Here is a 21,480-nt window from a genome sequence, read left to right on the forward strand (position 1 = left end):
AAACTATCGTATATCGGTATAAAATGTTAGAAAACAGCTGTTCTGTTACCGCCAGGAAATCCACGCTATTCATAACAAAACTGCTGAAAACAAATAAGCCACAATAATAAATGGTGCCGGCTGAAACAATTTTGCTCGTTTGTAACCAACTAAATTAGATTAAAGCTTTTATAAGCAATCGGTAAACATGTTTGTACTGGCAGAACTTAAAGATAATGTACGCATTGCTCCAGATCATTTCAATTTAAAGCTCGTGGACGCCGTGCGCGATGAAATTGACCGGAAGCTGGCAAACAAGGTAAATAGAAAGATTTGTGAATGAAACTATTGATTAACATGTCTCTCGCACTTGGCAGGTCTTGCTCAACGTAGGCTTGTGCATAGCAATGAAGGAAATTGTGTCACTGAAGGACTCAATAATATTACCAGGAGATGGAGCCTCACACACGGAGGTTCTGTTCCGCTATATAGTTTTCCGCCCAATGGTAGGCACTGTAATGACTGGCAAGATAAGGAATTGTAGCCGCGAGGGAGTTAACGTGACCCTGGGCTTCTTCGATGATATACTCATACCACATGCTGCACTGCAGCATCCGTCGCGTTTTGATGAGGCGGAACAGGCCTGGGTCTGGGAATATCCCTTAGATGATGGCGGCAAACATGATCTATTTATGGATGTTGGCGAGCCAATTAAGTTCCGTGTCTCACGGGAAATATTCGAAGAAACATCGCCCATCGGTCCACCAAAAGCAGAAGGTCAACAGTCACAAAATGCCAGCAGCTCCAATGCGGCAGCCGCAGCGACAGCAGCACAGGAAGTGAAGACGCCCTATAAAATTATCGTAATTATAATTCTGAATATCAAAAGAGTGCCACATTGCTCAATTATTTGCTTATTTTCAGGGTGCTATCAATGAGTCTGGTCTTGGTGTGCTCTCCTGGTGGGATCAACAAGGCAAGGAGGAGGAACAAGACGTTGAGGACGGCGAAGATAATACGGAATACGAGAACGACGATGATGGCGAGGGCGCCTGCGAGGAATGACAAAGGAGTAGTGTAGCTTCAGCTCAAACATCTGTAAATAATTAGCTATTAAGGCAAAAGCATCTTTATTTTTAGAAAATTATGAAAATACAAGTAAGAAAATTGTAGTCATTCACTGTAATGTAATTCTAGCTTGCCTCAATTCTCAAGCAAATGTCCAAAAATGTGTATGATTTGTTTATCCTCCGGGTCGTTTCTTTTTATCACTGCAGCGAGCGGCTGTTGCTGCCTCTGAGAGCAAAATTGTAACAAACATTTTGGTAAATCAACAGGCGAACAGAAATGAGAATTAGGGAGATCTTAATAAGCTATATTGTCTTAGCTAAGACTCTATTGTAATGGACTGTTATTTAACAGTGTGGGTTATGTTAAACAACAGCTAATGAACATTATCACGATTGAGTGATAGTAGGTTATGCAAAGCGAACAGCTGATTTGACAGCGTGACGTCATTATTTCAGAAAATGGTGGGCGCGCGTTTGAATTTGTATGAAAATCAAGCAACTTTGACACTGTTATTTGTCTTTAAACTAGTAGACTAAATAAAATGAGCTGGGCCGCTAATCACATGTTCTATAAAGATTCACGAATCGGAAAATATAAAGGTTTTTGCTAATTTTTATACCCTAACCCGTTTTCTAAGCAATTATTGATCATGCAATCTCTTGACCCCTTTTACTTTTGCATATAATGGATTTAACCTTACTATCTAAGGCTTGAATTTGTAAAACTAAAGAGTTACTACTAAGTATCATGCATTTCCCATTAATCCGCATCATTATATGTACTAATTTCATTCTTTATATTATAAATCCGATGGCCATAGATGATACGCCGCATTGTTAGCTTCTGTCTAGGTTTTAAGCTTATGTGTTTCTTATGTTTCAATACTCATAATCATACAAGTTTTCGACTTGACAATTAATACACAAATTTTATTTCATTCCACTGGATGCTTCTGACATGACAGCAGGTGTGAGCAGCACCTTTATTGATGCAGCTTCAGAGTGTACTATATTTGAATGTATAGTTAAATTGGCATAAATAAACAATACTGATAGCAAGAATCCAGTTAACTATGTCCGTCAACAATTCCTGCTGACTTATTGGCCATTTTGGCCATATCATTGCTGCATTCAAGAGGCTTTCCACTTCATTCCATTGTATACTTAATTTCTTCATTTTATGGTAATAAAGTTAATGATTGGCCATTTTTAAGTTATTGAAATTTTAAGCTATTGAAATTTCCTTATATATACTTCATTTTGGTTGTTTTCGACCACTTAGCCGATCTGTGCTGAAGTGCCGCCAAGCTTCAGCCTGGACAACATAGGAAAATCTGATAATGTGACGTCACAAGAGTGCTGTTAGTTAACATTAAAAGTAACGGGACTGCTCTTTGCGCAACCTACTGTGTCTTTTAACAGTGGAACATTATTACCCTAATACTATTAATTATTATTTTTCAGTCTAATACTCATATATGTGCGCCTGGTATTTACTAAAAATAACTGTAGAAGTTCTCGAAGTACATTATTTTGTTAAATAACATTTTTCTTTCTCATTTTGCGACTTATTTCTGTTCGCCTGGTACTTCGGAAAAAACCCGTTCAAGTTTTGGCCTCAACGGCCACAGCAACAGCCTCCCTAAGCTATGCAACTATATTTTGTATGCAGCACATTTTTTTACCGTTGACTTTTGAATATGAAATCCCAGAAAAGAAACCCGAATAGACTATTTTATATATATATATCATATTTTCGTAAATGAAACGCAACGTATTCAAATAGGCTTTAGTTTATTTTTTATGTATATATATATTTGTTTTTTAAAATTTGTTTGTTCTTTAGATTTGCATTTGTTTAAATATTATTCATGCTTGATTTGAAATATTTTCAAAACAATGATCCTCACATATATCATTTAAATTGTTTTTGGTAGCGCAGCTCTTTTACATAATTTTATCCACATAATTATATATATTCAATAAATTATTTTAGTTTATGTTTTTAACTCTTTGTCGTTAGCGACTTAGTTCTAGGAAGGGCGGCACAGGGACTTCAAAATATACAATTTGATGCTGTTCTCTTTATTTTCTTCGAATGGATTTTGTTTCCATTTTCTTTTAGTATTAATTTTTCATCTGCCGTTTGCTTAGCGTGCACATTTTTCTAGATGTTCTAATTCTAAAAACTGGAATATTTTACTTCTGTTAAATTGTTGTTTGATTCTTAGAGGGGCTTTAGCACAGTTATTGTATGGTACAATTGATAAAAAGGTGTTTTCCTTGTGTGTGTGAAGGTGAGCTAAGTATAAAGCTGTTTGGCAAACTCTGCCCATAGATAGATATTCGCTTCGGTTTTTTTTTTTTTTTTTTTTTTTTTTTTTTTTTTTTTTTTTTTTTTTTTTTTTTTGGGAGTTGTTGCTTTGAACAATAAATTGCATAGTTTTTGATTTTTTATTTTCCTTCGTTATTCATTTAGCGTTTTGTTTGTCTTTTAGGCGCAATCTTTAGAATTAATTTACATTCACATACAAGTATGCATATAATATCTATATAAATTGTGTTTTCCTTTCTCTTCGTTCTTTTTTATGGTTAATTACAGTGAGATTAATTCAAAACTTGCTTTAAAAACTACAATAATATAAATAATTCATTATTTATAATATTAGATCATCATCTATTGTACTGTGTAATTGTAAATAAATATAATTAGAGGGTCTTTTATGGTTAATTACAGTATAGCTCCTTGAACGGCTTCCAACTATACATATAGACGTACATACATATATATAGTTCCAGTTGAAATCACAGTTGAAATCATAGATAGAAAATAAAATATTGGATTTACAGAGTTACGAGAAGTTTCTATATAGCACAAAAGGAACTTGACGACTAAAGAAATTAATTAGCATAGAATTTGATTAGTTGAACTCCTAAAACTGAATCTAAATCAAAATCAGTTGACTTCACATTCACATTCACATTTACATTTACATAATAAAGTAATCCAGAAATCAATTATTCGATTATCAAACAGCGTGGCAAATGCTCTTTCAAGTAGTCGAACAATTCATGCGAGGCCCCCGGACAATTGGTCAGCTCCAGTTCCTGCAGGTGACGCAACTGGATGAGGCTGGACAGCCCGGACGAGGTCAGCAGCGGGCAGCCGGCCAGCGACAGCACCTGCAGATTTCGCATCGAGCACAGGTGCTGCAGCCCAAAGTCTCGCACCTGCGAGCACCAGCGCAGAAAGAGGGCCGTCAGCGATAGCATCGTCGAGATATAGCCGACACCTATATCTGTTATGTGAACGCATCTGGAATAGAGAGAGAGAGAGAGGGAGAGCAATATTATAAATATGTATGCTTGGTATACTAGTGAGAATAATATGCCTGACAAGTAGATACCCTAAATTAGGTGGCGTGCCATTGAATATTGAAATATTTTCTTTTTAGGTAGGGTATCAGAGAGTATCTGAAATTGTTAGTAACACAAAATTAACGAATATTCAGAAAGACAAGGTAGATCGACTTGGTTAATCCATTTAAAGACTCTACGCTTTATAGGGTATCAGCCACGCTTTGCATAACCTTTACCCTGCTCAAGATTGATTAAATGACTGTAGCAAATAGCAACTAAATATTTTTCATGTTTGTATTAGTTCATATTTCTAATTATTTAAGCAGCTAAATTGTTTTACTTTCGACAGGTAAAAACCCTTTTAGAAATAACAAATTAAATAAACTTTGCTGCTGAGAGAGAGGAAGAGAGAGAGAGAGAGGAGGAGCAGCCGCAGCAGCAGTGAAAGTGCAGTAGGAAATTGAATTTAACTCTTGAATAATTGCAAGGGGCTGCAGCGCACAGGTAAATTGTGCGCACCTGTGCTGGCTGTGGGTGGCTAGGTGGCTAGGTGGCTGGGTGGCTGGCACTACTGACACTACTCACCTGTCCAAAGTCAATTCCTCCAGCTGGTTCAGATCACAGGCGATATACTCGAGCGAGGCGTCCGTGATGCGGGGACACCAGGACAGGTCCAGGGCGCGCAGCTTCTGCAGATTCTCGGCAATCAGCTCGACGCCATCGTCGGTGAGTTTGCTGCAGCCGGACAGGCTGAGCACGGTCAGGTGCGGCAAGGAGTGCACTGCAAGCGGAAGATATAACAAAAACTTTACATTAACTTTAGGTGGAAACTAAGGCGCAAAAGTTTATGTAGCAACAGTAGCAGTGGCAGAAGCAGCAGGAGCAGCAGGAGTAGCAACAGCAGCCGCAGCAGCAGCAGTAACCCGCATCAGTAAGCTGCTGCAGCTGCTCCAGTTGCCCTTGCTGCATGTCCTGCTGTCCTTGCCAGATGCCACAGCTGTCTTGGCTTAGACTCATAGTTTATTTAGCATGTAATTCAAAAGGAAATTAGTTTCATTTCAACTCAAATATTTCGCAAGTATTTATATAACTTGAGCTTGCCCTTGCACTTGTTGGCTATCTAAGCCATTTGCACTTCACAAAGAGGACTTTTGTCTACGAAATTTAATTAAATTTATTAACTATTAATGGCGCTACATATATTCTAGTTCAGGCTTTCAAGTTCCTATAATTATTCGGAGTAGAAGAGGAAAGTATTTTTAGGGAATATTTAAAGACATGTACATATCTCACGAAGATACATACTTTCAATAATTTAATATCAAAGACTTCTGCTCTCTATTTAATTGTTAAAAAAGAAAACCCCTAAACTTATTAAATAAACTCTTGCCTCTGACACATGTAGCTGAAGTGCTTTTGCCTCGGCCTTTGTGTTTCGCCTGAAAGCTAATTGAATCTGTGGAATAATTGAGTTTTGTGGCAATATGTGAAAGCGTTTGCATAGATTCAATTTGGTCAACATTAATTTGCAGCTGCTGCTGTTGCTGCTCCAGAAGTATCTATGATTATGTAAAAGTATCTCACAGATTCATTTGCCAGCTACAAGTTCGCTGCATCTGTTTCAGCTGGCTCTGCTGCCTGAATGCGAATCGTGGACCTGGCCAGCGGCTGCTGACAATGACAACTTTGTTCTAGTTGCGTCAGCCACAGTTCAGCTTAGTTTTGTGCCACATTTCATGTGCCACATTTTGTGTCTTCTTTTGCTATTTGCTATTTGCCATTCGCTATTTGAGTTGCAAACAGTTTTTCATCTTTGCTGCTGTTTGTCTCTTCTTCTAAGTAAATGTCTTTATTTTAGTTGGCATTTTATGTTTGAAATTGGGAGCAGCTGAAGATTGTGTAACGAAATTTTAGAAATTTTAGTTAAAGTGGGTTGAAATGTTTGATGAAACACTTTGTCAGAGACAGGAGTATTAAAAGCAATGTCAAATTGTGTATTATTTAATATTTTAAAAATCATTTTTAGCAATAAATGTAATTTCTATTCTCAGGAGAAGTTTTTAAATAGCCTTCAATAAGAGTTGACATTAGTAATCATTTGAATGAAAATAGTAAAAGACAATGCTTGAATATTATTTCAGCAGTTTATGAAAAAATTAAATATTTAGTATGATTTCTGTATGAAATATAGATACAAATATAAATATAAATAGAAAATTTATTTTCTGTTGGACTTAAGCGGCATTCGATTTTTGATTGATTAATTTAAAAGCCTCTTTTAATTTCGTTTATTGTGCTTTAGCTTGAAAATCAAGTTATTAAATCAATATACCGTGAACCTTAACTAAACAGAACTCTAACTGAAGAATTCAACTTTATTTAACCGAATTGTATATAATAAAAATGATGTACCAAAAATTAGGCAGAATACTTAAATTTTAAATTTGTTTTAAGTGGAATTTAAGAACATGTATATAATAATAAAATAGTTTAATTTTTTATAAAGAAAAGTTTCGCCCAAAGTAAATCTCACATCTGAAATTCTCTGTATAAAATACATTGAAGAAATCAAAACTTTAGCAATCATTGACTTTTATCATTTAGACTTTTAAGTTTTTCTTCAGATATATTTAATTCCAGGCTTATGAAGTAGCGGAATGCAGAGCATTAAAGGTCGCGGCATTTGCACTCAAATTGCCCAAGATTCAGATTAAGCCCACAACTTTGTGACTTTCACGTCCGTGTCGTAAGCAAATGAGAGTCCTAAAGGGTTGTCTGGCCAACCGATAAAAGGAGAAGGGCCAGCAGGTGAGCGGAGAGGGCGGAGGGGCGTAGAACCCACAGAGTCTACAGCAGACGGCTACAATTACCGTTCTTAAGCGGCTTAAGAGCAGCGCAGCGCACAAAGGCAACTTTGCCAATGAGCATAAAGCGGGAGTCGACCTGGGCGTTGCTTTGGCCACGTGCCTCGGTTTTCATGTGCGGCGGCTGCATAAACAAAGATAAGCATAAAACAGAGAGAGGGGGAGAGAGTGGGAGAGATAACGTCACAGAGCGAGAGAGAGAGTAGAGAGGGGTGAGGCAGCTGTCTTACAGGAGTGCAGGCATGTAAGAATTTTCATCGCGTCTGCTGCACTCGAGGATGAAGTCCAAAAGTGCAGTGGAAAAGTGTAGCTAAGCGGCTTTTCACTCGACTTCTAAATAACGGCAACTGGGGGCATGCATTCAAGTCAATGATAAACTATGCCCCACTTTACCAGCCACCAGATACGGATTCAACTCAAAGCGACTCGACTCGACTCGACTCTACTGGAAAATGCATCGTTTGTTTGGCTTCTGACCAAAAAAACCACAAGGTGCTTGCGTACAAAGAGGGATTTGAATTACTAGTATATGAATTACTATATGAATATTCAAACTGTAAACGAAGCATGCGGAATATATATATAGAGAGAGATGGAGATAGCGGGAGAAGTAGATATATGTAGATATATACACACAGATATAAATTGTTAGATATATGGATAGATGATAAATAAAATTTATTTTTGGTATATTTTATATACAATTTTATACCACGTTCAGCTCGGTATACATATATAATACCATCTAGCTATCTGGATAGACATACAGATGGATACATAAATATATATATGGATAGATGGATAGATAGATAGATAGAAAGATACAAATAGAAATACATACAGATAGATAGATATATAAGTATTAGGATAGCTATATAAATAAAAAATATATAAAAAAGAAACAGATGTTAAAAAAAACATACAAAAATTGTAATTGTCAAAGCATTGATCAAATATATAAGAAGAAAAGCTATAAATGAAATATTAATAAATAAATATATGTATAAGAAAAATTGGCAAAGCAACCGCCAACATTTATTCATGATAGTTGGAAAGCCAAAGTATTTTGTGTTCTGAGCTCCTTGGGATTTCCTAAGTGGCAAATACCTATTAACAGACAGAAAATCGATAAGAACTTGAGCTGGCGGCCAATGGGAGTTCGAATGTGTTCGAATATTTTTATAAATAGGCAACGGCGATGCTAACTGTAATTGTATCCATATGCGTTTGCGGCTTAAGTGCCCTGAAAACGGGCAGAACTTCAAAGTTAAGAAAACCGCAAACAAATAGAAAAATAAGAAAATAAAATCAGAAGCTGAATAGGAAAAAGAAGAAAAAATTGTCAATAACAAAGGCCTGCAAACATGTGAGAAGTTTAGATGAATGCTGAGCGTCTCATGCATATGAGGAGATGCTCCAAGCGACAGAGATAGACAGCACAGATACAGATGCAAATGCAAATCGAGAGACACAGATACAGATACAGATGCAGATGCAGATAGAGATAGAGATACAAATACAGCTGCAATTGCATTAGATTGTTTTTATAGCGACGATTAAGCGCCAGAGCCAGCAGACCATAGCGATCGAGGCAGCAGAGAGAGGGAGAGAGAGCAAAAGAGATAGAGGGAGAGCGAGCATCGATTGAATTACAAACTAAATCAATGCATTCGCATTAGAAGCCTTAAAATGCGAGATTTCTCTCAGATTCGCGCGTATTTATCGCGGCTGTAATCGCAAGCTGAAACTCATTTCATTATCAGCTGCACACTGAGACGCAACGAGCACGGCGCCAGCTTAAGCGAGAAATCAAAGAATGTAGAATATATACTATATATACACATATATGTTTAGTGAATCTGTTGTCAAGTGTATCCTGTGTTGCAGTTTCGGTTTGTGACCGACACTAACGGGTAGTTGAGGCATCTCGTATTCGCTGTTTTATACTCGTTTTTGCGATCACAAATTCTGAAATTGCAACGAAACGCAACGAAAATGAAAAGTGCATTCCCAAAGAGAGGGCGCAGGGCGTTCAGGGCGAGGGCATCAACAAGAGTTGTGTGCTCCAGTGCGAAAAGTGTGAGATCTATTTGTACTATGATTGCTCGAAATCAGCTAGCCCTATTAAAGGGGTGGGCGAACCAGAGCAGAGAGACATTGGGAGTGTGAGAACGATAAATATATATGTATAGAGTGAGTATATATATTTTACATAAATAAGTACAATCATAATCTTAATCATTATTAGAAAAAAGCATCGTTAAAAAATGTGAACTAAAACAATTATAAGAAATATAATATAATATATTTAAATAAATATATGTGTATACATATATATAAATAGATTATGGCGCCCTTCAGTTTTGCATTTGTCAATTCTTTGGAGCGATTCATTTTTCTATTTCAAGCGCATATTTAAAGCTCTCAGCAAAGCTTTTGAATTGATCCATTTGCGCTCAACTACACTAGCCTACATATTCATTGTTTTTTGAACTTTATGATCACATACAAATTTTTTGTGAAATTCTCATACTACTCAAGTACAAAATTATTAAAGATAATAAAAATAATTGAAATAGTATACAGAATTTATTTTATGCAGTCTAGTGTTGAGGACATTTAAACAAATTCTATGGTTAATTACATTTTATATGTGTATGATTCCACTTTATCGGACTTTTTATAAAATTATAATTTAAATTCAAGGCTTAGACCGAATTTATTTTATTTGCTGCTGCTGAAAGTGTGGAGCTACTTGATATGTAAATGGATATGTGCGCATGCTGAAAGATTACAAATACCTAGAAATAGTGTCATTTTCCACACATACACATACCCACATAGAACACCCACCCACCCACAGACACAAAAGTTGCTTGATAAGCTAACAATTTGTAACTCGTCTTTACTAGAAATACATTTGCCATTTGGAATCATTTGTGTGTGTGTGTGAGCGTGCGCGACTCGAATCCAATTTGATTTTGTGTCCATGTGTGTGTGTGTGTGTATGGGCCATATGCGAGTTTTTCGTATGACATTTACATTTATTTAAGCCTCTGCCTCTTATCTACTTTTAGGCGTCGAACTTTTAGATGTCAAACTGTCTGAGGCATTGAAGAAGTTACTCTGTCTGCTGCTGCTATTAGAATCAAAGGCAATATATAGATATTACATTTGTATAGATGTGTCATCCTTGACATTTGCTTAGCACAATTGTGAAATCATCCTATAGGCATGTCCAACTTTTAAATTTAGAAAAATATTTGTGAGAATGCAAAATCATGGAATAAACTCCAGTTTCTATTTAAAAAATTATTGCACAGAGGAATATGTCGATATTGCGAATAGATGTTTTTGTATAAGTAATAGTATATAAAATATATGTTCTGTATAGAATAGAATAGAATAGATTAGGATATGTGAATTCTTTTGCCAACTCTATCTCTCTCTTTCAGTCCTCTTGGCTGTTTAGCTTACTCTTTCTATTTCTCTCTTTCCCTTTCTCTTCCTCTCTGTATTCGACTCTTTCCTTCAGTTCATGTAATTAACTGCTTAAATAGATATAGCCAAATTTCTACTAAAATCATTTGCTGGGTATCTTCCAGTAAAACTACCTCAACCTCTACATTATTTGTTGCTTACGCTTTGTTTTCCGTTTGCCGTTTTCCGTTTCCAGGCAATGTGATTTGCTTCACCAAATTACCAAATATGACAAATCCAAGCCACACTCATATATTTCATGTTAAATGTTCGGCATGGGGCTCGTCTTTTTTTCATTTTTTGACAAACAGCTGAATTGCGCATTTTGACAACTGTTTTTTATGCCCTATTTATATGAGCATTTACAAAGTGGGTGGATATAGTAGAATAGTACAATAATATAATAACAATCGTACTATAGTAGCATTTATATATAATATATCAAATACTAAACGATTCGCATATTGATTATGTGATCTTAAATAGTTTTCTAATATATATTACTAGATTCGAGTTATATGACTTATCGATAAATTAATGTAAATGCTATAAATATATGAGCTATATGTATATACAGTCTATTTTTCATAAAGTGATTTTCTTCATTTTGATTACCTTGTGTTATATACAGGGTATATTTCATTCGACTAGCTCTAACAGATTTTTTATGTTTATTGATTTTTGTTGCTATTTTTCGACTTTTACACGAGACACAAGTTTGCATGTAAAAAGCTGCTTAGTAAAAGTACCAAACATTATTTGTAGCAGACGCACGCACACATCATACACACATACATATATATGGTCATATATATAAACATATCAGTATTATTGTAATAAATATATTTTTATGGCTCAGCAATTCCACAAACTGAGATGAGTTGTCTTAGTGACATAGTTGCTGAGGCAACAGATTGGAAAGGGTCGAGCTGTGGAGTCCCAGGATAGGTATGAGTCGAACATATAAGTTTGCCCTTGTCCCATAAGAATCATATCTCATATATGTATGAATCAAAACAATCAAAAATTCAATGGCAGTCTATCAACAATTTATTTCCTTATCCTCATTTCCCCTATTTGTAACCATAATTAAATTTGCAGCTTATGTAAATATGTATAATTAAATACTGCTAGATTAATAATTATAGCAGGGAGAGCGAGAGAGAGAGAGAGAGAGATAGAGAGGATGTGAAAGGAAGGAAGTGGAAGTGAATAGACGATGTTGGCATCATAATGAGCTATAACTAAGTCAAATAATGCTGCTGGCAATGCGTGAGCCTCATCAAGCCGAGGCTGATGACTTACGGAGGTGCGATAAGGCTTACGCAACACTCACGGTTGCGCAGGGGTCATGACCTCTGCTATTAGATGCTCGCAAGCAGAAAAGTGCTGTAAAATTCATTTAGCAACTGTTGTGCATGCCAAAGTATGCTCTCTCGCTCTCGCTCTCTCGCTCTCTCTCTCTCTTTCGCACTATATCTCTCTTCCTTCTTCCTTCCTTTCTTTAATTAAGTGTAAAATTGTGCAGCTGAGAGACGAATTTGGCAAATGATTTAATATTGAGCGAGGTAGGGCGTGGGGGGAGGGGCTTTCTTTGTTTTTGTCATTGTAAATTGCTCAACAATTGACAAATGAATTGCAAATCGTTGAAATTTAATTTTTGGCAAGCTGACAGCATTCGAAATGCAGTTTACAATTTCAATCAAAACAAATTATATGCTTTTGACAACTCTCACATAGACTAGGCTCGATTTGTGGGCATTCATGTGCTCTTGATGACCCAGTAACAAGCCCAACAATGTAAGCCTAACTATGGCAATTGTCATTCTTGGCAGCACTAGGCACTAGGTAAGGGCAGTCTGGAAATACACTAAGATTTTGTGGCATATCAAATGACAACTCTTTGTAAAAGTTGTAGACTTAAGGACAATTCGCATACCAAATTCGACCACTTTAATTCTTAGTCATAATCCTTTGCTATAAAGAATGATACATCATATTGTTTGATATATTAATATATTGTTTCAATTTGGTCTCTTTAAATTCTACGAACCTGTATGAAGGGCTGTCTTTGTCACTCTCTACCTCTCTCTCTTTCTCTTTCTCTTTCTCTCTCTCTACCTCTCTCAGGGAGTGAGAAGTTAAAATGAGGATGCTAACTAAAAATAGCTAAGACGAAAACTCAATTGGATAATGTTTTGATAATAAGTCTATCATATATATATATAACAATCTATAGTTAGCTTTTCTACAAGTTAGCTTATTTTAAGTTACACAGTATTAAGTTTATAAGGAATGTTCAGCATATATAATGTTAATCCCCATGTTATATGCTCGCTGTTTCCTTAAACCCTATTAGAAATGCTCTGAGTAAGTAAATACCTCCAGAGCCGTATTTCTCCAGTCTTTTATTATTATCATACACACATACATACACAGATACACATATATATTTTCATGCATTTATTCACTTTAAAAAATATTCACCTCAACTAAAGGTATTCAGTTAATTAATAACATTCAGATTCGTGTTCCAATTCAACTGTTCCTTTTACAATTTCATTCCTTTAGTCGCAACAAGCTTTATTCATATTTAAATTCTGTGCCATAAAGAATTTCCGTGAAAAGCGTTTTTTAAGTTTTCCTTTCAGTTGCCTCTGAATGAGGAGGAAACTAATGAGAATAAAAGCGAAATACGGAACTGGGTAAACAGCTTGCAGCTGCACGAGCACATAAACTGGAGCGAGAATGAGCAGACAATGAATTCGCAGACAAGGTAGTGCTGAAGCTGTGCAGCTGTAGTTGCCAATCGGTTGCCTGCACTCAAACATTCAAACACTCACACACTTACGCCCACACACTGACGCATGACCTGGAAAGTGAAGCGCGTGGAAAATGCGTCAAAAGGACACTCAGGACTAACGGGCTGACAGGACCTGAAAAGCGGATAGACAGCGGCGGGGTCCTGGGAGCCCCGGCTCGTGGGAACCGTTGAGCAAAGACTGTGAGGCTAAGCGTTTTAATGCATTTTTAATAAGAATGCCTGGTGCCTGATGCCTGATGCCACATCAAAGCCCAACCCCATGACAGCTATCCGCTCTCTACTCTCCACTCTAGAGTCTCCAGTGGAAGCCTCCACGAACTACAACTTTAATAAGCAGCACCCGGGAAGTATGTGCTTGAAATTTCAGCTGAGTTGCTATTCAAAATGCACTCTTTATATACAAACAATATGAATATGTAGGTTTTAATTTATGAACATTGTGTTTTAACTTTTAACTTTTAAGATTAAGCTCTTTAAAACTAGGGCTTTTAGCATTACTTAGGCAAACCATTTTGTTGGGATTTACCAAAAAAGAGCCATGGACTCAGGTAAGTTTTTGAAGTGTGTGTGAGTTGTGGAAATTAATTTTACAGCGTAAAGTTAGTTGTTTTAGTTAATAGTAGTAAGTCAAACCCTTTTATCGATCATGCATAACAAGTGAATTATTATCTATAGAAAATCCCTTAGGTCTCAGGCAACCTAGTATGACCTTTATTTATAGTTATGCAAAATGAAATAGTAATATGTTTCAATGTATTACTTTCTGTCTGATGTTATGTTAGGTGTGAGTCTCTGCTTTTTATTGTAAAAGTGTCTCAAATCAATATCCAATCAATTTAATAATAATAGATTACAAAACTTGGCTGACGAAACAACAGAATCTCAAATCTCAACTCTAGCATTTATGGAAACATCTTGATAAATCCACAATTCAGAATACAAATAAAATACAACGCCTTCACATACTAAATGAATGTATGATAAATGATGTCTGTATTTATAAATAAGACGTGGGTTTATATGTATACTAATAGAGTATACTGACTTTCTTGATTGCTCTGCGCACGTCACTTTATTCTCTGGAGTAATGCTCACAGCTAACGGTTAAGGTATATTATTTATACACTAGATATATTCTGTTTACTCCACATGTCTTATTTCTCATATGTGGACGTGGATTTAATGCTCAGACTCGTTTTCTTAGTGCATATATTAAATATTATGCTACACGCACTGCATTATCGCCATCTCTCTCTCTCTCTTTCTCCCTCTCTTCATCAGTTCAATTCAGACACAAGATTCATTCAGACTTATTCCACTTATTTACTGTTATAACATATATAATATATGGACAGATATATCTGCATTGTTTGTCCCCTCTCTCTGTCTCTATCTTGCTCTCTCTCTCTCTCTCTCTCTCAACTGCATTGTAGACTTTCGCTGTCCAGCTGCTGTTGCCACCGCCCACAAAATGGCCGCGCAGGACGTGACAGTTCGTTTGACTGCGGTTGACGTTGCGTAGGCACTGCCCAGATAGATAGTTGTTTTTCTGTCGTCCTTTGGTCTTTGAGTCCTGTTCGTCCTGCGCCTGTCACTGCTGACGTAATTGCCACTGTCGCTGGACTTTTTTAATAACGCCTATCGTTGTGGCGCAATCAGCGACGCCCATTAGCTGTACATCGACTACATAAATGTGTTGCATACTTTTAAGGGTCAGTGTGCCGTCACTTGCCTGCATATTCGTCTGTGTGAGTGTGTGTGCCTATCATTAAAATGCATTTAATTTTGAGTGCAGCTGCAGTCAAAGGCTGAGCACAGTTCAAGCAGCTGTTGACGTGCTTGAAATGCAGCTCAAGTTGAACTTTATGATTTATCCTGGCATGTCCTTCGACCCACCCACCCTGCCTCCGTCTGAACTGACTGCTCCTCCATCAGCTCCAGCTGCCATTTTCACTACCAAATCCCATTACATAAGCTTGCAATTACGAATTTACATTTACAAGTTTTTTTTTTTTTCATATTCCTTGCAGGCTTAACTTTGAACCAAGTTCAAGGCAAGGAAGTACCTATATATATGTATATATCTATATATATATATATATATATATATATATATATATATATATATATATATATATATATAAGCAGGTATGTGTGTGTGTGTGTGTCTGAATGACTTTCTGCTTTGCAGCAAGTTTCTGTTGGCTGTCAGCTTGGAGCACAAGTTTTATTTACATATATAAACTTGGCAGGCATTTCCCTATTTCGTATTACGTTTCACTTTTTCTTGCATATGCTGGAGACGTTTTTTGTAATTAAAGCTTTCCACATTTCCTAGATAAACTAGAAGAACTTGGGTGTGTGTTTTGGCTCAGGAATGAGTTAATTACATTTTCAATTTACTGGAATTTTTCGAAAATTTAACGTACATTAACGTTTTTAATTTAAATATAAATGAAATGGAAGAAATTTAATTTAATTTTCAATAGTTCATATGCGATTAAAATTAAATTTCTCTTTAGTTTAAATAATATATATGTATCATTTAAAAAAAAAAAAATAAATAAATTTAATTTGAGCTTTGAAATAAATATTCCTTATTTATTAGCATTAATTGTTGTTAATTTAATTTATATAAAGGGATATAATAATTATAAAAATAACAATAAGACTTTTTATACTTGCAAATATACTAATATAAATGTAGAAAAAATATAATTAATATTAATTAATATTAATTGGACTTTTACTATAAATAAATATACATATATAAAAATGTATAAATAAATATACAGATTCATTTTCATTCATGTTTAATTTAGTGTGGAATAGTCAGTTGAATTGAAGTTGAAGTCCTTTGCTTGGATGCTGCTTTGACAGCCGAAAAGGATTACGAGCATTGAGAGGAAACCGCTTTGAGGCGGTTCAATGGGGTTTGCATTGTTGTCCAAGTTCATTAGCTGGAACAGACGTCCTCAGTCTGACATTGATGGATGCGAATGTGAATGCGAATGTGAATGTGAATATGGATGTGAATGTTGGACTGTGAATAGCTTGCCCACAGGATGTGCCTTGGCATCACTTAGATGGAATTTTGTTTTCACCGTCTTGCCGTTTACTGACCCTAAACAAAAGCAAATTGATGCTGCTTAAAAGCTTATAAATTACAGCGACCGCCTAATGGAACCACTTAAGTAGCAGTCGTCGACTATGCCAAGAGAAAGATTCTTAATCTGTTTCATAAAGCGATAAGAGTATATTGAGGAGCTAATGCCCGTTCATTCAACAGAGAGTTTAAACTTGGATTTTACAGCTGCGTACACTCAACTGGGATAAAGCTAATACTTAATCTTAATGAAAGTATATATATTTAAGCCTTTGAGTTAATGAATTGGAATATTCGACTAGCCGATCCGAACGAGGATCTTGCAGTCGTTAGCATTTCAATTCGAATTCCTTCCTTCATTTATTATAAGACCTTTTAAAGGCAATATTTATAGTATATACCGATAAAATATAATGCTTAAGTATTCAATGGTCCTTTGAGCGAGTATTATGCAGTCACACACACTCACACTCTCTCGATTCGCTCTCTTGATTTCTTGCAAAAAATCGGCTTTCAAAATGGCAAACAGAAATTGCATACAAAAGTTTTTGTATTTTTTGGGCAGGGATATTCAGTTAAGTTCATGGCCAATGCCGTGTGCAAAGCAAAGTAAGCGAGCGACAATTGATTGACAAGTTGGCCAAGACGTTCGCAGGGGCGTGGCGGTGGGCGGAGAGGGCGACTGCTGGTTGGTTGGCAACATGCGTGGCTCACAGCACGCGTCGGAAGAGAGCTCGTTGAGCTTTTTATATACTTAAAAATAAGTTAATTAAAAATATATCACAGCACACACACATACATATGTATATATGTACATGCGAGGGTAAATATACAGCATCGTTGATCACAGATGATGATGACAATAACAACAAAAATCAAAGCGACAACAACAACAACGGCAACGACAACAACCTCAATTACCTTGAAAATGTAAATGTAATTAAATAAATGCAACAGATGGTATGCTTGACTACGAAATACCTTAACAAAATGGGAGAAGTTTAAAATGACAGTTGCTCCTGTCAGTCAACTGTTTCTATGCAAAATATAAAGGGAATAAAACAGGTTAAAATATACTGAAATACAACAAAAATTATCAAACGAACATCCAAAGGTCACAGAAAACAAAAGAACAAATTACATTAATTAAATATAAGAAGCACATCCTTTACTAATCTATTATATATTCATAATAAGAATTCTATCTGTACATTAACTACAATATATGTATATCTTATCTTACATATCAAATCTAGATACTAATTAAGAATAACTTTGCAATTAGAAAGCATTGTCTCAGTCAATGATAATAGTACAAAATGACCTCTTTCTAGCATCAAGAAATAACCTCTCAAACTGAGTGGGCAGATTATCAACCAGATAAGCTCTGCAGATCTTGGGTAAATTTTTTGGTCAGCTCACTCTGTGTGCCTTCCAACTGCCACAAATAAGAGCATTGGATAATTTCTGGCTACTGCATAGGTTGACGAAGATGAATTTTTGTCTAGCTGAGCTCAAGAATTTCGCATTTGCAATTTTGGCACAGCAAAACAAGAAATTCAAACAAGATAAACAGAAATTATAATGAAATCAAATAGATACATCAGAGAGGTGGGCTGCCAATTAAGAGCTTCATTAAGTGGCCTAACAAAACATGTAGTTAAAGTGTGTACTTTAGCAGATGTTTGTAGATATTTTCAACTAGATACATAATATAAAATATACTAGACAGGAATATTTTATTATTATATACGAGTGCATTACTTATACTATAAACATTACTGATCTTTACAAAATTCCCTAAAATACAGAAGGTTTTGTAGCAGCAATAGCAGATGCAAATGACATTGCATTAGGCATTATCACCCACACTGTCATCTTTATTTATTTATTTTTTTTTTTTCAGATTATTCATATTTTTAATTTAAATATTAATGTTGCTATTATTTATATTTAATTTTTATTATTATCTTTTAGCTCTCACTTATGTTCATCTGCTCAGATTTAACTCTACACTATGCGGTCTTCAAAAATGCTACAGATTTTCTTCTTTTCATTTTCTTTTTATATATCTCAACGTATCAGCCCATTACATGTATTAATATATAGACCATTAGTGACTAAAAAATCAAATTATACTACATGCATGTACATTCATTTACTTGTTGAACTTGATGAGGGGCTGAGGCACAGTGGTACAAGATCATTAAAATTACTTAACTTTTTTATTTTTTAGTAAATGCTTAAAAAGAAGTTAACTTAGAAACATTTAACAAAATAAATTGAAATATAATAAAAGATATTATATATGAAAATAATAAATTAAAAAATATAATTAAAATAAAATAAAATACTTATAGTTATTTAATAATTGTTTCTTTTTTAGCCTTTCATAAGAAATAATATAAAATAATTCAGAATAGGTTATTTTTACATACATTATATCATTAAAAGTCTAACTTAAAGCACAGCATATAAATGTGAATTTTAATAAATACTTTTCCTTTCTGCTTCATAAAAAATATTTAATTAAATAACAAACGAAACTCTCCTCATTTAAATTCTTATTAAATCGCCCAATCTCTATTAAATGGTGCCACTGTGCCTCTATCAACCGCTGTACGACAGCTCGATGCGGAACCAGAATGATGAGGATTACAGATTTTCGTAGCGCTCGCTGACGTCGAGCACTTGCGGTTAAATTGATGGACATTTGCTTTTGGCGCTGACATTAATGACAATGCAATTGCTCAGACGAGAAACGAACCACAGCCACTTTATTAGCGGCAGCCCCCCCCACAATGACGATGATGATGATGATAATGAGGATTGCCTTGTGCGCCTTGGGTTGCTTAATGAAATCTGGCATTTGTGTTGACATTGTCAATTAATGTGTGATTAACTTGTTCGCCGCCTTTTGCAATTCGTATATTCGTAAATTCGTACATTCGTAAATTCGCAAATTCGTTTTGGTTGCGTGCTCATAAATCACGCATACGCCCAGTTGAACGAACTCGCACACAGAGCGAGGCGTTAGCTAGAGTGAGTGAGATAGAGAGAGAGAGAGCGAGTCTGCCATGGCTGCTGCCAATTAGCCTCAGGGACTTCTCGCATATCACATGGACTTCCGTTTCCGGCGTTGTCAGCGTCACTCGCGTGCCAAATGATGTGTCACCTATAAAAAAAAGCAAACACCAAAACAAAAACCTTGGCCTAGGCACAGCAATAAAAAGTCCATTGGCACCCATCCACTTGGACGGCAGGTGTTCAGAAAAAAAAGTAACTCTGCCTCCTGTGAGAATTGAACTCACGACCGCTGGTTTACAAGACCAGCGCTCTGCCACTGAGCTAAGAAGGCGCTCGATCAGTGGGCGGCCAGTAGGTTCAGTTAAGCGACTTCTCCGATTCAATTAGATGCAACATTTAATTAGTTAAATGCGTTCTTCATGTTGCCATTGCCGGAGCTTTTGCTTTTGCTTTTGCTTTTCCCGTTGCCTGATAAGAGCGAAACAAAACTTTCAGTCGTCGCGCTCAGTTCGCGCGCTGTGAAAATTGCTTATGAAACTTCTGGCATTTACCTTGACAAGGCCTTACCAGGCCCAACACGGCTTCTGTTTAAATCTCTGGCAAAGCTGATGCAATTGCAAGTTAACAGGAAAGTTTCTTAGCTTGCGAAAGTTTACTTATACAAATTTAATTAGACTTTACAGCGGAACTTGCACAAATATTTACTCAAATTCTTGAGATGAAATTCGCTAAGCAACAACATTCTTCTAGAAGCGGAAGTAAAATTTAAAATGAAATTAGATCTTAGGTTTAATAGAGGCCTATTCTACGTATTGTAATTGATGTCTTGTTCTTTGCTTAACACTCTCTGTGAATGTCTCTTGGTTATCAAATTTATCTGTGTCTTATCTTGTTACTATGTTAGCATGTTCCAACCGCTGTTATCACTATCATTCAGTTTTCTTCAAATTTTAATTTATGTGATTATGATGATGATAATGTTATGAGTCTTTCAGTTTTTTTCAGCTACCGCCAAGCCTTGTCATCCGTCTCCTACTCCACTATCTCCGCAACTTCTTTATTTCCATCTCTCTGCCTCTTCCGCTCTTTTACGGGAGTCTACTGACTCGCTCACCATCTCCTTGTTTCACTTTACCCGTTACTCAATTTCTCTCTCTCCCTTTCATTTTCTCTTTCTATCTACTTTTCTCTCACTCTTTTTCTCTCTCTCTCTCTCTTTCACAGAGTCTCCCCCTCCTCACTTTCTTTCCTCCTCTCACTTTCTTTCCCCCACTCCCTGTTATTCTTCCTTCAGTTTCTGTTGGTCTCTCTCGCACCATCTTACTTCCTTTCTCTCTAAATATCTGTTATCTCTTTCTATTACTCTCCTCTCTCCCTTGCGAATACATGTAAATCGCATACAAAAGCGCTATAGCGTTTACATTCCGACACACATCAATCAATATCAATATATAATTTAATAAATTTTGTTCCCCAGGCAATTCAAAATGCTGTTATAAACTCGTTTTATACTCAGAAATAATGAAAATCAGGGTATATTGACTGTGCCAGAATGTATGTAACAGCTAGAAGAAGGCATGGCCTGAGAATTAAAATGTGCTAAAAAACGTTTAACTTTATAGATATATGTTTATAGCAGCAACAGAGAGAGCGGAGGGAGCGTACAGGGTATCGGTTGGTCGGGCACATTTCCAAATGCTTTTTATTTTTGGGTCAGGGGTGGAGCTGAATTGAATGAAGTTCCCAGCGAGGCCATTAATTAAATATTTT

The 21,480-nt window shown here is 36.0% G+C and overlaps 2 protein-coding genes, 1 long non-coding RNA gene and 1 other non-coding gene across 6 annotated transcripts in view; 2 read left to right on the plus strand and 2 right to left on the minus strand.

Moving 5' to 3' along the window:
- The first annotated feature begins 164 nt into the window (after positions 1 to 164).
- On the plus strand, positions 165 to 1,151 carry Polr3H (RNA polymerase III subunit H). Its single transcript, XM_018007202.2, has 3 exons — positions 165 to 298; positions 357 to 842; positions 904 to 1,151. The coding sequence occupies exons 1-3, from the start codon at positions 188 to 190 to the stop codon at positions 1,042 to 1,044; spliced, it is 738 nt and encodes a 245-aa protein (XP_017862691.1). The 5' UTR covers positions 165 to 187; the 3' UTR covers positions 1,045 to 1,151.
- Positions 1,152 to 2,826: 1,675 nt separating this feature from the next.
- Positions 2,827 to 21,480, minus strand: part of LOC108613620 (uncharacterized) — a 36,137-nt gene continuing 17,483 nt past the window's right edge. For all 3 annotated transcript variants that reach the window (XM_018007186.2, XM_089468226.1, XM_089468227.1), the window contains exons 5-6: positions 4,995 to 5,190; positions 2,827 to 4,365 (exon numbers count right to left, since the gene is read on the minus strand). In XM_018007186.2, the coding sequence (XP_017862675.1) occupies positions 4,068 to 4,365; positions 4,995 to 5,190 (494 nt within the window). In that variant the 3' untranslated portion in view covers positions 2,827 to 4,067. The remainder of the gene's footprint in view (positions 4,366 to 4,994; positions 5,191 to 21,480) is intronic.
- Positions 9,002 to 14,008, plus strand: LOC149269400 (uncharacterized). Its single transcript, XR_016269971.1, has 2 exons — positions 9,002 to 9,466; positions 10,351 to 14,008. It is a non-coding gene; the product is annotated as an uncharacterized LOC149269400 (long non-coding RNA).
- On the minus strand, positions 19,970 to 20,041 carry TRNAT-UGU (transfer RNA threonine (anticodon UGU)). The gene has a single exon. It is a non-coding gene; the product is annotated as a tRNA-Thr (tRNA).

Source organism: Drosophila arizonae, chromosome 4 (assembly GCF_054131065.1).
Source record: "Drosophila arizonae isolate 15081-1271.41 chromosome 4, UAZ_ARI_1.0, whole genome shotgun sequence".
NCBI lineage: Eukaryota > Metazoa > Arthropoda > Insecta > Diptera > Drosophilidae > Drosophila > Drosophila arizonae.

Coding starts and splice junctions, on each gene's coding strand:
- Polr3H (XM_018007202.2), top strand. CDS start 188: ATGTTTGTACTGGCAGAACTTAAAGATAATGTACGCATTGCTCCAGAT. Junction 299..356: donor ACCGGAAGCTGGCAAACAAG/GTAAATAGAAAG, acceptor CGCACTTGGCAG/GTCTTGCTCAACGTAGGCTT. Junction 843..903: donor AGACGCCCTATAAAATTATC/GTAATTATAATT, acceptor GCTTATTTTCAG/GGTGCTATCAATGAGTCTGG.